Below are 15,942 nucleotides of genomic sequence, written 5' to 3' on the forward strand. Positions count from 1 at the left end.
TTAGGAAACTTGAAAGGGAATGTAAGAACAAGGTGACTGGTAGAATATTCAGGAAGACTGTCTTGTACAATCTGCAACTCTAGTCTCAAATTCTAACTCTAAGAAAAAAATGTAGGAAAGCCATGATGATTAGGAAAAAAACATATATGCTTACTTTAAAACAGTATCAAAACAATCCAACAAAACAAATCACTTCCACGACAATCCAGGAAACATAACTACATAAACAATATTATCTTTTGCTTTTCTGTAGAATATGAATGAATGTGAAGTCAGTTGATAGCCATTTTTTTCCCAGTGGAAAATCTGGATGGTTTCTGCCCAGCTGGGCTGTGAATACGTACCGCATTGCTCTCAGTGCAATTTTGTATGCCAATTCAGCATCATGAGGTAGGAGAGAGGTGAAGAGATACTTGGCAAATGTGTGCATTGGAACACTCTCCCGATGGATTATTTCGCCTAAACCACTATATGGTCCAGCTGTGGGAAGAAAGCATATACACTTTACATTCCTAAAGAATGAACTAACAGTTCTTTTAAAATATATTTAAATTTTTAAAATTTAAAATTTTAAAATTTAAAATATATTTAAATTTGAAGTTATAGTACACACAAGCTAATCTAGCGAGGTAATTTAACCATAAGACACTAGAAAGGAAAAAAAAATCTTGCTCAAAAAGATTTTACAGGGTAGAATATCCAATGCAGATCTTATTTCTTCAATTCTCAAATTGTCTCACAGATGAATGCGACACCAAGCTAAGGGACAGTTCTTTCACAAGTGTTTCAAAGAAGGGACTTGAGGAACATCCGTTCTCAGTGTTTCACAACTGAGCATCCAGATAAGTAAATGAATGCACAGGTAACTACTTAACTATGGACCCTGAAGCCGGACCCAAGCAGTCTTAGGGCCACGGTTCTGGAAAAGGAAGTGCTCTGTCTTAGGATGAGATTTGTGGGAAGACTGAACCATTACTCTCAGTATCAAGATTTTATATATTATTAGTTTTAATAAGCAGAGGTAGGTATTAATCCCATAAAGTGGGATTAATAGTTACTCATTTGATACTCACCACAGGCAAAGAAAAGAAATGAAAATAAATGAAATCTACTACTCGCTACTCTTTGGGCTTTAGAAGCCCAATTGTAAAAGCAAATTATATTTAGGCTGTCAAAATTCATTTCTTAGTAAATTTTGACAGGCATAGTGGCAGGGCCAGCCTCTCCTGTGTACTTCTGAATACAGCACAGACTGTGAAACAAAGACTTTTTAAAATAAATTCTAAAAGGAAACCACAGTGGTTAGTCCAACCACTTTGTGTTTAGATACTCTGTGGTTTAGTTACTATAAAGTGTTTAATAAATTAGTTTCCATGTCACCTTTGGGTAACATCTGTTTCATGATTTCTAGAATTATGAACCATGACACTACTGCTCAGAGAACATAATACATTTGTTTTCCATGAAAAAAATCAGTCTAGTGAAGAGCTTAGAATGTAAGAAATCCAGTTCAGAAGAAATGGTGAGGGAAGTTACTGAGCTGGAAAAAAAAGGCAGGATCATTTTATGGAAATTATTCTGTAATTCAATTTTTTGGTCAGTATTATCAAATTATTCACTATTTAAGTAAGTACTTTGAAAATCATATAAACAACTCATTCTTTTCACAAACTAAAACCCATTCTAAATCTGCATTTTTACCAAATTCACTCATTTTTCTCTTATTCGAAGACCCTTCTAAATGCTTTAGTAATCTGATATTCTTCAAAACCTGATGTATCATTTTGCTTGCATCTTCTGTTCCCATAGCTAGACTGTATTATGTAAGTTAACGTGGTAAATTACATCTGTATCTCTTCCCCAGACTCACTGAAGCCCCAGACCCTAAGGTGCCTATATTTGAAGAAGATACTTTATAAAAGTAAAAACATTTAAGTAAGTTCAAAAGAGCAAGGCACTGATCCAAATGGATGAGGGCCTTTATAAGAGGAGTTAACAGAGAGGTAGCTCTGTGTCATGTGGGAACACAGGAAGAATGTGCCTGTCTTTAAGCCAGAAAGCAGGGCCCTCTGAAGCAGTAAAACTGACCAGTACTTGATCTTGGACTTTAGTCTTCAAAACTGTGTGAAATAAATTTTTGTTTATGTCATCAAACTACTGAATTTTGTTATAATGGTATTGCTGTCTAGGACACTAGTTCTATTTTATTAAGGACCATTCACATTTTTAGATTACCCATCTTCTTCATTTCTCCCTTTCCTTTTCAAGGTTTCTTGTTAAAACATGTTACCTTTCTACACTAATTCAGGAAATCCAGGAAACTTCATCAATACTTTATTATGACATCCTCCAGCAAGAAAACAAATGTTCACAGTCATGCATCACTGAATTATTTGTAAACTGTTGATGACTGTAAACTTTAAACTCAGGAGTACTGAGTAACAAAATCTGGTTATTGGCACTAAGTTTCCTCAGAGGCACTTTCCTAATATGGCTAACTAATTCATCCCATGACCTAGGCCAGGAGAGATTAAAATTCAGCAATAACCTGGAGTTACTACTCCCTCTTCTTAAGATGTTGTGATCTGCTGACTAATTTACTTATGAAATTTGTAAAGAACATACACAAAAAGGGAACATCATACCCTGGGGTGTAGTCAATACACTTAAGAAGCTTGCATCTTTTAGATAAATGGTCCCTTGACCTTCTCATGGACTGCCTTCTGTCCTGTCCTGTCTATTCTTGGTGGGCTATGCAGGGCCAACAAAGGGAAGGAGGCAGAGATGAGTCAACACAACTCCTTTTCTGGCACAGTTGTAAAAATTGCTTGATGAGAAGGACAGACTAACTAGAGACTAAGACAAAGTTTAAAAAATTCATGGAGAAATATTTAGAAAGGTAAATAATAAACAAGTATCAAACACTATCAACTACATCTTCCTAAACTTCAAGGTATTGGAAATCAAAAGTCAGTATAGTCAGTGACAGCGTTAAAAGACTGGTTGGTGCCAGGGTTGCTCACACTTGTAATTGTAGCTACTCAAGAGGTTGCAGCTTGAAGCCAGACCAGACAGGAAAACCCCTAACACTCTTATCCCTAACCACCAAAAGGCTAGAAGTGGAGCTATCGCTCATAGAGTCATGGAGTTATGGGGTATAGTGTTATCCTTCAGGACAGTTATCCTGGGACAGTCTGGGGCTCAAGCCCCAGGACCAGAAAAAAAAGATTAAGTGGCTTATATATTTAAAGGAAAATTGAAAGAAACTGAAAGAAAAAGTAATTAATCAAAATCAATCTTACAATTTGCCAATATAGGGTCTTTATGTTTAGAAAAAAAAGAGAATTGTAGGAATACTTCAAAAAGATAAAATGGGAATTTATACCAAAATGGATAATTCTATTAAGAACAGTCTCGTTTCAAATGCTTTTCTATGACATATAAATGTAACATCACTTTCACAATAACTTTTTAAAAAAAACATGTATGTGGTATTTTAATAAAACTCTATCTTCCAACGAGATCTATTACTTTGGATAAACTAAAGAGGCTTTAAAATGCTATTTTTTCTAGAGCCCTTCTCTATGAAACAGTTTGAGGTATAAAACAGACACTACACTTTAAAAACTAGTGCCAGCCAAAATTTGGTAGGCCTTTTAAACGTTGGCCTCATAATATAAGGAAGTTTTAGACTTTGCTCTAGAAATGTGACACCATCTTTTCCTTGGTGAATCTATACTTAATAAATCTTGTGGATAATTAGAACAATTCACTCCAGTGAATTGCCACTTAACAGCCAAAAATCTGAAGAAATGGTAACCAATTTCTGTTATTATTTAACTCATCTAGTAAATAGGAGTATGGCTACCAGTGGTAACTTACTACATACCAAAACTGCATTTATCTCAGGAATTATACAGGCTAAATAAAAACAGATCTTTACAAAGCCAGGGGCATTAAATGAGACTAATTTCTAGCAGGCTATCTTATATCACAATTTAAATCAATAACATAAATATAACTTCTGTGCTTTTAATTTGGTAACACTGAATTTTTAGACACTGAGCATCTTTGACATTACATAATCACAAAAATCAGGACGACTACCATGCTAAATTCATTGAAACAGTACCTGTAACAGAAAGATTAGCAAACTGGCTAAGTGGAAAACCTCTTTATCAAACTACCTTCTAATAGGAAGACTGCTTGTTTGCGAAAAATTTTCACCAGTGTATCATCCAATTCAATTTCCTGAAGCTTAGAAATGAGCTGCTCCTCATTCCGGCAGACTTTCTCTTGTGTGTACAGCCCATCAGGCATAATACGCTGTTGTCCCAGACCTATCAGGGCTACTTCCACAGCCAGGGTGACATAGGATTCCCCTTCCTCTAAAAACTTGTGTGCAGGGAGATGCTGGTATTCCAGAGACTTGCACTGGCCCATATTCTCTGTAAAAATGTCCCAAAAGAAAAGCAGTGTTACACACTACTTTTGCAGGAACTTTGACAGTTACAAATATTTATGCCTCCCAGTTCTATAATCTATGAATTATTGACTTCATTATGAGAAAGACAGAAAATATAATTCTTATGTTATAATACAGTTCTTCTATTATCTTGCAAAAGTAACCATTAATGGCTAAATGTATATTTTGTAATAAACATGTATTAAATGTATATTTTATGAAATATCTACCTAGAAATATTTTTCCCAACAAAGGACTCAACAAAGAAAGTAAGACAATAAGATTCCCGAAGAGTGAAAACAGATATTAAACAAAATTATATTATGTTATGAAAATTTCATAATATAACTATTTTGTGTGATTTATGTATGCTAATTAAAATTAACTTAAATTTTCATGGTTATAATACTAGCATTAAAAATGTTTCCATACTGTGATTACAATGTTGAAATTTGTAATAAAAATATCTCCAAACATAACATATGTAACCCAATTTTAAGGTCCTTTTTTGTGAAAGACATCTGTTATCACTAGAGGGATGATTCTTCAAAAGTGCTTCTATTAGAAATTGTAAACTTCTCCCATCCAAACTCTAAAGAATGTGAATTCAGACTCATACTCTCTTTGTTTTTTGCTTTTTTGTTTTTGTTTTTTGTCAGTCATGGGGCCTGAACTCTGGGCCTGGGCACTGTCCCTCAGCTCTTCAGCTCAAGGCTAGTGCTCTACCACATGAGCCACAGTGCCACTTCTGGCCTTTTCTGCTTATGCGATGCCAAGGAATCGAACCCAGGGCCTCATGCATGAAGGCAAGCACTCTACCACTGAGCCACCTTCCTAGCCCTGTTTTTAAATTAGTAAGTAGTTGTACAAAGAGTTTCAATGTACACCCTGATCACTATCACCCTCTCCATTATTCTTCCCCATTTCCCCCCTTCCAATCCCTACCCTTAAGTTACCTAGTTCAATTTTTATGTAAGGTGCATGGAATACAATGATTGCATTTGCTTACTTACCCCTCCTCTTTCCTTCCTATACCCCAATCTTTTGCTGATACTTAGCCCTGGAAAATATTTCCTCTTCCTGGTATTCATTTTGTTCAACAGTTCTTTAGTTGTTCAGAAGAGTTAAACAACTGGACTCCTCCCTTAAGTATTGATATTCTTTTTTTATTTTCTTTTTTCTTTTTCTTTTTTGCAAGTCCTGGGGCTTGAACTCAGGGCCTGGGCTCTGTCCCAGAGCCTCTCGGTGCTCTACCACTTGAGCCACAGTGCCACTCTGGCCTTTATTATTTATGTGGTACTGAGGAATCGAATCCAGGGCTTTATGCATGCTAGACAAGCATTCTGCCACTAAGCCACAATTCCAGACCAAGTGTAACATTCTTTAGTCAATTTATATGTGAGACTCACACCATCTTGGCTGAGTTTGGATCATCTCTAACCCATGAAGGCAACCACCCCAGGGAAAACAATGATAGACAAGACAAAGAACCTCCAGAGCCCTTCCTCCTCCTTAACAATGGGACAATCCTTATTCCATTACTCCACTCACTGCCCTTGGGTAATCTTTGACAGAATGATTCTGGATTCTCCAGAGGTCATAGAGAAATTTCAAAATACTATTTCAACGGAATGTGTGATACACAACGGATTTAGTTGTCACCTATTACTCCTCTTAAAATAGACTTAAAACATTTAACTAACTTTTAATGAGAACATAAACTTAAAGTGCAACCAAACTGAATTTTCTAGTTATAAACACTTTACTTTGGAATCTTTATTTTAATCTTATAGTCGTAAATGCAGATAGATAAATTCTTAGATGTAGAATCATTGGTCAGAAAATTGTATGTTCAAGATTCTTGACACAGACTGCTCTAACTGTTGGCTTTTCCGAATCTTCCAGTCTGGGGAAACCTTCCTGAAAAGCAATAGTGCCTATTTCCTAGTTCTCTTTGGTAAGCATACAGACTATGAACTACATGACTTTATAAAATATACTACAAACAAAAACATCAGGCCAATGTCAATGGCTTTACCTGTAAAATCAGAGAACCCAGAGAAGTTTTCATCATCAGTGTGGCAGGCTTCCATGAGGCTACTGAAGAGCGTGCCCACAGGGTCTAGGGGATGTCCAACCCAGCCTTCCAGATTGGTTATTGAGGTTATGCTTTTATGGGGTAGCTCTGTATAAAAAAATGAATTGAGAGGTGGGGAAAGGGAGATGAAAGAAGAGCTGCAGGGGCGTAAAGCAGGCTTTACCAATTTATAACAGCACCCTAAAAATGAGTAATGAATATGTAAATGTCCCTTTAATTAAAATAAATCAATCCAAGGCCACTATAGTCTCCCTTCTTCCGATCTATTCTAAAGGTTCAATATGTACATCAAAATAAATGGTACTACATTCCCAGGATGGCTCTTAAATATCTATTTAACTTATGTGTCCAATGTGTTGAGCTGACATACTATTCAAGTTATAAATCATGTTATATGAGGAAAATAATTGTGAATTTTCTTCTGAGAGACTAGGGACATTCTCCCTGGCTCTCCTCCATCCAAATGCTTCATTAGGAGCAGCACTAGGACAGATAAAGAAGTCCCTAGAAAACCAAGTTGGCTAACTCTACAAATATGTTATGATACCATCTCTACAAGTCAGCACTCTGTGTCATCTAAACTGAAGACTTGAGAGCAGCTACAGCCTGGATTAGTCTTGGACTTTCATATAAATAGCATTAAGTTAGATTCCTGTCATTTTAAAGCAGTCTTGTTTACTGTGGATCTATAATTTAGGAGAGGATTTCTGTAGCCACAAATGTGAATAACAGCAGAAGATAATATATTTGGAAGGAAATATTCTTTTCATTTCCTTCACAGAATGTTAGCACTTTCAAGTTTCAATATGGAGTACTGAGGGGAAAAAAAGCTGTAAATGTTTTAAGATATATTTACTAAAATAACAATAGGTTCTTCTTAAAAATATAAAATTGATATGGACAAGAAAAAGTATATGTAGAAAAATTAACTTATAACTAGCAAAAGAATCATTCCATAGTTTCAAGATTTCCTCTCATTTTGAATTATCATCAATATATAAACCTGAAAAATGGGTTGGTATAATGTATTAAAATTTATCTGTGTTCTAGAGACCTCAGAAAGGCACTTCACTTTGGTTTACGTGACTTGCTCTCACATGCGTGAGAAAAAGAAACAAGAGCACTAATTGTATAAACAGCTAAATATGTATGTTTGGTAATACATATGTGTCTATGGCTAAGGGAAGTGCTGTGGTTACACCAACAAATCTATTGTCAAGTGATGGAAACTGAAGAAATGGAAGATATAAATCAGAAAGAGAAAAAACTGTTTTTGTTTTGTTTCTTCAAAATGAATAAGCTAATAAGTTATATCAAATAGTATGGAAAATATTGAGACACTACATTTCCTTTATCTTGATCCATTAACAACAGTTATGTCACCTTGGACTTATAATAACTATAAAACTGTAGTCTTTAAATATGGACAAACAGTAACAAAAAGTCAAGGAATGACACAGTTATAATTCATAGTAATACTGAAGAATAAGCTGAACTGGGCATGGTGGCTCAGGCGTTCAATCCTAGCTCTTTGGAGGCAAAGATCAGATATTCACAGTATGAGGCAACTCTAGTCATAAAAGTTAGAAAGACTTCATCCATCCTAAACAATGACAGGTATAATGGTATGCATATACCACTATAGGAGGATATATATGAATTACGATGATATATACCAAACAGGAGGGTCGCAGTCCAGGTTGGTCTAGGCATAAAGAAGATCCTATCTTGAAAATAACCAACACAAAAAAGGGCTGGTAAGCTAGATGCCGGTGGCTCACGCCAATAATCCTAGCTACTCAGGAGGCTGCTGGTTCAAAGTCAGCTCAGGCAGGAAAGTCCATGAGCCTCATCTCCAATTAGCTACTGGAAAATCAGAAGTGGCGCTGTGGCTCAAGTGGTAGATTGCTGGCCTTGAGCTGAAAAGCTAAGGGACAGCTCCCAGGCCCAGAGTTCAAGCCCTATGACCACCAAAAAAAGTACTGGTAGAGTGGCTCAAGTGATAGAGCACTTGTTTAGCACAAGCTCAAGGGTCTCCTTGAGCTCAAACCTCAGTATTGTCAGAGAGAGGACAGACAGAGATAGTGACACAGAGAAAAAAGTCTGAAATGAAGGTTGAAGGATAAAAGAGAAATGATCTAAGAAATGGCCTACATCTAAGTCAGCAGAATGATCTCAAAGAAAATTACAGTACTCTAACCTAACATGCATATTTCATTCTAAATAACATTTTATACTTTGCATTTATTTCTTAGATATTACAACGTTTTCACTAAATGAATTTTAAAAGCCAGCAATTCTTAGCAACATTTATGGATTTAAAAATCAAGTGATTACCATGAGCAAATTCTTTTTACATTTCAAAATGTGTCATTATTTTCTCTAGCTTGAATACAATACTTTGTATTATTCAGAAATAAAAAAACCTTTGGCCAATGAATTTGTGAGTATGTGAGTTTAGAAAGAGAAGGATTTCAAAAAAATTTTCTATAGGGTCTTTCAATGTATCTTTCAAACACTGGTAATGAAGTAAAGAAAAAAAGAACCCAACAGTAATCATGTATCAAGGCTATTTATATTCTGATCCCACTGAGCTCCTTTTTCTTTGTTTTAAATTATAAACTGTATAAAAGTGCTATTTAATATTCATAGTACTTCCAATAACAAAGGCACTAAAATTTAGGATAAACTACTACTTCCAAACTCCAGTATATTTCAACAACTTTTAATATATAATACCAAAGGATTAAAACATAACCAAGAAAAAAAGCTGAATAGTAACTAAGATTATTCTTAATTAAAAGTAAAATCAGAGAGGAAAAACTAATCAAACCAACTAAAGAAACATAAAAATAAAATTTATACCTAAAGATGAACAAGAAATTTATAACCAGATAAAGCATATACATTTTGCAATCTGATAAGTCCATTAAGTATGGAATATACTTTTATAATTATTCAAAATTGAGAAGATCAATAAATAAAGATAAAAAGAAATGTGCTCTTGTCAGTTGATGGTTCATCAAATGTCAAAATCCAGTAGCTTTTTTTTTTGGTCAGCCATGGGCCTTGAACTCTGGGCCTGAGCTCTGTCCCTCAGCTCTTCAGATTTTTTTTTTCTTTCATTCGATTGTTTCTAACACATTTATAAGATTATTTCTTTGTTGCTTTGTATGTCCCTCCCCCACAGTATAACCCGGGCTTTCATTGTATTTGATGTCGCTATAATTTGTGGAGGGGAAGGGAAAAAACAAATCATTTAAATAGGGATACAGGTGGACCCATTGCAACAATGAGATGTACAAGTCGTTATGTAGAAAGCGAACTTTACAACTTTGGTGGGGGGGGCAGGGGGAGCGGGGAGGATTGGGCGAGGTGGAGGGAAGGGATGGGAAGGGGAAACAAAGGAGGAGGCTGCAATGCTTGATAAGAAATGTACTCATTATCTTGCCCATGTAATTGTAACCCCTCTGTACAGTATGTTCACAAAAAATTAAAATTAAAATTTAAAAAAAAAGTGAACTGAGACTGGAAAATTCACGTGGTCCAGTCTCTTTATTCTGCTGGTAGAAGCAAAGAGTATGATAAAGTTACTTGCCAGCTCACAGAGCCAGTAGTAGCTTTCAGAGTCAAAACACAGACATACTTCCTATAAATTCCACTAATCAGAAAGGCTTTAAACAAAGTCTTTTTTGGAAAAAAAATCTTGAAACATCTTTATTTGCTATCTTTGTTACTGGGCCTATTGCTCTCTAAGTGCTTGTTACTTTTTCTGTTTCTCTTAATTCCAGAGAAAATAATAGCAGAACCCTGTAAGCTCCTAGAAGGAAGAAACTAACTTGGGCACTGCACCATTATACCTAGGAACTTTCTGCTTCAACAAAAAATTATTGATCACTCTTATCTTCATTGTTTAAGATTTTAGGTTTACAACAGTATACAAAGGTGAGGTTGTTGCAGTCATTGGGCTTTCTAGAGAGTATGACAGCGGTATTATCTCAGCTCTAATGTCTGCATCTTGATGGCAGACATAACAAAACCTATGGATTACAGATAGTTTAAGAGGCATAAATAATGATGTAGTCCTTACTAGAATTAGCACCTGTATACAAGGCAGAATGGAAAGGATATGCCCCACCTTTTACTGCTTTTTTAATCTAGTAGGATTTTTTGTTAAGCAGAAAAAATATGCCTATACCCAGAAAGGAATTGATTATATGATCTCTTACAATCAATCAAGTCTCACATAAATAATTTTAAGTGGTTTTGTCATCTCATTAGTTTTGTTTAGTTTAAATACTAAATTTTATATCTACAGAGAATTTAAATAGCACCCTAGTATTGTGCATTTATTAAAAGAATGAGTTCTACATGTTGATTTGGTTCACTATCTGTGATACTATTAAATAAAAGCAAGCTGTAGTCTTATTCCATGAACAAAGTGAAAAAAAAATGAAATGTTCACATGTTTACATGTGACTCTGGTAGCACACAGAAACAAAAAGGCATGCAGAGGTTTTAAACAATGGTTAACTCTAAGAGAACAAGAGCACCAACAGTAACAAAAAACCCTCAAATTCTCATGAATGATATTTAATTGAAAATATCTGAAAATAAGAAACACAATTTTTAAAGATGTACAGTTGCTAGATATTGATGGCTCACATCTGTAGTCCTACGTACTTAAGAAACTGAGATGTGAGGATAGTACTTTGAAGCCAGAAAGTCCAAGAGACTCTATTGTTAATGAACCAGCAAAAAGGTTGGACTAGAGGCATGGCTCAAGTAGTACAGTACCAGTTATGAACAAAGCATAAAAGCCCAAGTTCAAGCCCCTGTTATCAGCACACAAAAATGTACAATTGGAAATGTATTCTGATTAGATCTCAAAAATATTATCAACCATTTTTAAAGCTGGTCCTCAGGACTGAACTAAGGGCCTCGGCACTGTCTCCTGAGCTCTTTTTCTTCAAGGCTAACACTCTACCACTTGAGCCACAGAGCCACTTTCAGCTTTTTCTGTGATTAATTGGAGATAAGAGTTGTGTAGACATTCCTGCCCAGGCTAGCTTCTAACCATGGTTCTAGGATCTCAGCTTCCTGAGTATCTAAGATTATAGGTGTGAGCCACCGACACCCGGCTATGATCAACTTTTACCTTAATGTCTACTCATTCAGTTTCTGCTATAGGTCTGAAAAAACAAGAGAAATAGACTGTCATGACTAAAATTTTGAATGATAAATACAAAAAAATTGTAATAATTTTTGTGATACTACTTAGGTTTGAACCCAGGGCATTACAACTTAAGCAATCTAGCTTCAAATTTTTAAGAGGTTTAAAAATAAAGTGTATGCAATATTAACCTTGAGAAGTTATGAAAAGCAAAAAGAGAGTGCAGGTGGCTCACACCTAGAATCCTGTCTCCTCAGAAGGCTAAGATCTGTGCGCTGGCAGGAAAGTCCATGGGATTCCTATCTCCAGTAAATTACCAACACACACACACACACACACACACACACACACACACCAAAACAACCAGAAGTGAGCTGTGGCTCAAGTGGTAGTGTGCTAGCCTTGAACAAAAAATGTTTAGGGGAAGTACCCAGACCCTGAGTTCAAGCCCAGAACCAGTCCCACCCGCCCCACCCCCCAAATTAATACAGAAAAGGGAAAATTCTAATTTATTTATAAAAATTTAAATTTGCTGTCATTCTGGTATACATATGTATGTATACATAAAGAACTACTTTCAGAAGTGGCGCTGTGGCTCAAGTGGTAGAGCAGTAGCCTTGAGCTGAAGAGCTGAGGGACAGTGCCCAGGCCCAGAGTTCGAGCCCCACGACCGACAAAAAAAAAAAAAAACAAACAAAAAAAAACCAACACTACTTTCAAAGTTCATTCTTACAATTTGCCTCAATAAAGGTAGGGCTTCATAAACCTATCACATTCACTCTAATTTGCAAATACATGAAAGTACTGCTTGAGATCTGCCCATTTGTATACTTAGTCCAGTTGTAATGCCTGATTTCTTGATTCAGCAGCAGGCTCACTGCAGAGATGCTGGCACCATCTCTAGGGATGTCTTTTCTGATAGCCCCTCAGAAGGCAGTAGGTGTTATGCTAAAAGCTGGTACCCTGGTGTACTTAAGCACAATACCTATGAATTCCTACTTTCAGAAACTAGGACTTAAATTTATACTGCCTTGACCAAACTGTAAGTAAAATAAACTGTGGCGTCTCTGAGGTTGGGTCACTTCTTAACAGCTTCCTAATAAGGTTTATGGAATGTCTGTATTTAATCAAAGGTAATACAGTAAGTAGTTAGTAGAAAAGTATAATATACCAAAATGTCAGTCCTAAAGAATCAGTGGGAAATGAAACACACAAAAAACTACCAAGTATAAAAACCAGAAGTATGCTACTGCCTGTGTAGATAAGAGCAAACCCTTCCCTGGAAAAGGAAGAGAATAAATACTCAACAGTTTAAGTTGAAAATTCTAAGCATATAGGAAAAAAATAATTGGAGGGAGGGGGGATGAGAAGCACATTAATTTTTTCTTAAAATACTGAATAAAATCCTCTTGAGCAATAAAGACAGAATGGAATTTTCAAATGATTTTAGAAAAACAAGAGCTAAACATTTATTTCCCAAGTCCTAAAACTTTTTTAATGGACTACTATATGGAATAATAATTTTCTTTCTTCATAGATACTGTCTATTAATATTCCACTCAAACTCAGTGCATTGCACAGCCACTTTTTGTAATATCAATGCCGTATGTGTCCAATACAGAGAAAATAAATAGTCTTGATCCTAGATGCTCTAAATGTCATTTAAATCCTACTTCACTTCTATTATGACTTTAAATTTGTCTCCAATTCCTCTGATTCCCCAAAAAAAGGCACAAAATCATACAAAAAACAGTGGAATGAATTGGATAAAACTGTATTTGTAAGAGCTAACTAGTTAAGAATTTAATTTCAAGAAAGAATATTCTAAATAGAAAGAAATATGATGCCAAGGAAGTATTTTTAAAGATGGAGGGAACTTAAACTAAATGGATAAATCCAATAGAGAAAGAGAAACTGAAGGAAAGAAAAAACAACATAGAAATGATAGAGGTTCTTTTAGAAACATGTAGGAAGATTTCTGGGTTGTCTCAGAGAATGAAGGGCACTATTTGCCAGTTGTAGGTAGGAACAAGTATAATAGATAAAACTTTCAAATGAAGAATTCCCCCAGTCCAAACACAAACATCCCATGCTCCTCAATTTACTGATAAAATATCTCTTTGCTATATTCTAAACTTAAACAGCAGCCCAAATATGAATTGACCAAGAGAGATGAAAACATTGTTCCTCAAACATTTTAGTACTTTGTTTCATAAAATATTATTACCCTAACTCCATAATTTTTAAATTAAAAACTTCAAATGAAATCATTAAGTGGATCACTTCCACACATATAAATATGTATATTATATCTGTATAGATTGAGAATTTTTTAAAGCATACAAGATATCACAGTTAAAACACATACATATATTCAAAGTTAAAATGTATTAAATTCTTGAACGACAGTTCAAATTCTAAAGTAGTTAAAATCATTTCCCCACATATACTGTCAATCACCATTATAAACACACATACATACACAAAGATGTGGATATCAGCTGAGCAAAGATTACAATGGACTCACCTTGGTTGGCATTTGCACCCTGAGGCAGAGCATTGGTTAAGTTGGGCAATTCACTGCCATGATTCCCATCTTCCCACGGACAAACATCAACGCCATTCCACTTTTTCAGCTGTTTTAGCCAGCTGGTCTTCTGTTCCAACTTGCAATGGGGATTTAAAACTATACACATCCACAGAGCACCTAAAAGAGGAGAAAGAAGTAATTTCAAAAAAATTATAAAAGTAGCTAATGCTAACAACTAAAGAGGAATTTTAAATCACTTCAAGATGGATGTGTTTATTGATTTTATAACATCATTTTTATCTGACAAAGTAAGCAATAAATTTAACACAGACTTTAATATAAGACACCTCAAGTTTGAACCAAAGATCCAAAATACTGTTACATGTAAAGATAAAATGTACTATGAATGTGGCAATATACCATTTGAAATGCTTCTGAGGAAAAAAATACCCTACATTCTAAGATCATCTTTTTATAACAACATAATAAGGGCATGCAGTAAACACAAATCATTACATAGTCTCCTAAGAATCTCAAATTGTTTATTCATTAGTTAAAACACATATGTGCATGTACATATAAATGTATACTATTCTGACATCTACACTATATAGACATAGAACATACATACACACACATATATACATATAGAACAATGGAGCACAGATCATTTTTAGTAAAAACTCAGTACATATTATTTTTCTTTTAAGCTCAAGACCGTGCTTGAGCACAACTCCACTTTAGCCGCAGCTCCTCTTCTGGCTCGATGTTTAATTGGAAAAGTATCTCAGGGATTTTCTGCCCAAGCTAGCTTCAAACTGTGCTCCTCAGATCTGAGCCTCCAAAGTAGCTACGATTACAGGTGTAAGCCACCAGCATCTAGAAGTAAATATTCTTTTCAAAACAAAATTCAACAGTTTTTTAACTTTCTTTTCCTTCTAAGAGAACAAGAAATGTTTCTCTTTTCTATTTCTTCTTACTTTAACCCTATTTACTAAAATAGGATTACTTGTTAAAAACAAAACCTAACAACTAGAACCCTCAAAGATGGCATGATAACGTATACTTATAATCCTAGTACTTGATGAGAGAGAGAGCTTAAATGTGGAAAGTTTAAGACTTTAGTTTAAGACTAGGTTCCACAGTGAGTTCCAAGCTTGCCTGGGCTATACAATGAGATCTTGTCTCAAATAAACAAATACAGACACACATGCTTGAACATACTTCCTTAAATAATGTAACAAAATTCAACCATTTCATATGAAAACACTAAATACAATATTTCTACATGAATAATATAAACCAAAATTTCACAAGTTTTTCAAAGGAAAATCACAAATTTAATCATCTGAATAAAAGTGACCAATTACTTCTTTTTACTTTCTTCAAAGTATCAGTTGACTCAAGAGAATATTGCACAATTTAACTAATTTTTACTTTGATACATCAATGTAAGATAATTTTAGTACTCCAAAATTATTCAAAAGAATTTTGTTTTTAGAAAAGTCTCTGTGCATTGTAGTTTTAACCATTTTGTTCTATCCAAGTGAATAATGAAACTACTTGTTTTATTTATCCAAAAGAGATGCTTTCCAGTCTTTTATATTTAGAGTATCAGATATTTTAGGTATCAAGTTACTTAACAACATAAAATGACAACCTACCTAAGCTTCAAT

The 15,942-nt window shown here is 34.9% G+C and overlaps 1 protein-coding gene across 1 annotated transcript in view; it reads right to left on the reverse strand.

Moving 5' to 3' along the window:
- The window catches only part of Zswim6 (zinc finger, SWIM-type containing 6), a 189,492-nt gene that overhangs the window by 10,149 nt on the left and 163,401 nt on the right, over positions 1 to 15,942 (reverse strand). Inside the window, exons 5-8 of the mRNA XM_013025302.1 lie at positions 14,282 to 14,443; positions 6,499 to 6,650; positions 4,188 to 4,434; positions 345 to 480 (exon numbers count right to left, since the gene is read on the reverse strand). Of these exons, the coding sequence (XP_012880756.1) occupies positions 345 to 480; positions 4,188 to 4,434; positions 6,499 to 6,650; positions 14,282 to 14,443 (697 nt within the window). The remainder of the gene's footprint in view (positions 1 to 344; positions 481 to 4,187; positions 4,435 to 6,498; positions 6,651 to 14,281; positions 14,444 to 15,942) is intronic.

This window comes from Dipodomys ordii, unplaced genomic scaffold, assembly GCF_000151885.1.
Source record: "Dipodomys ordii isolate 6190 unplaced genomic scaffold, Dord_2.0 Scaffold83, whole genome shotgun sequence".
Lineage (NCBI taxonomy): Eukaryota > Metazoa > Chordata > Mammalia > Rodentia > Heteromyidae > Dipodomys > Dipodomys ordii.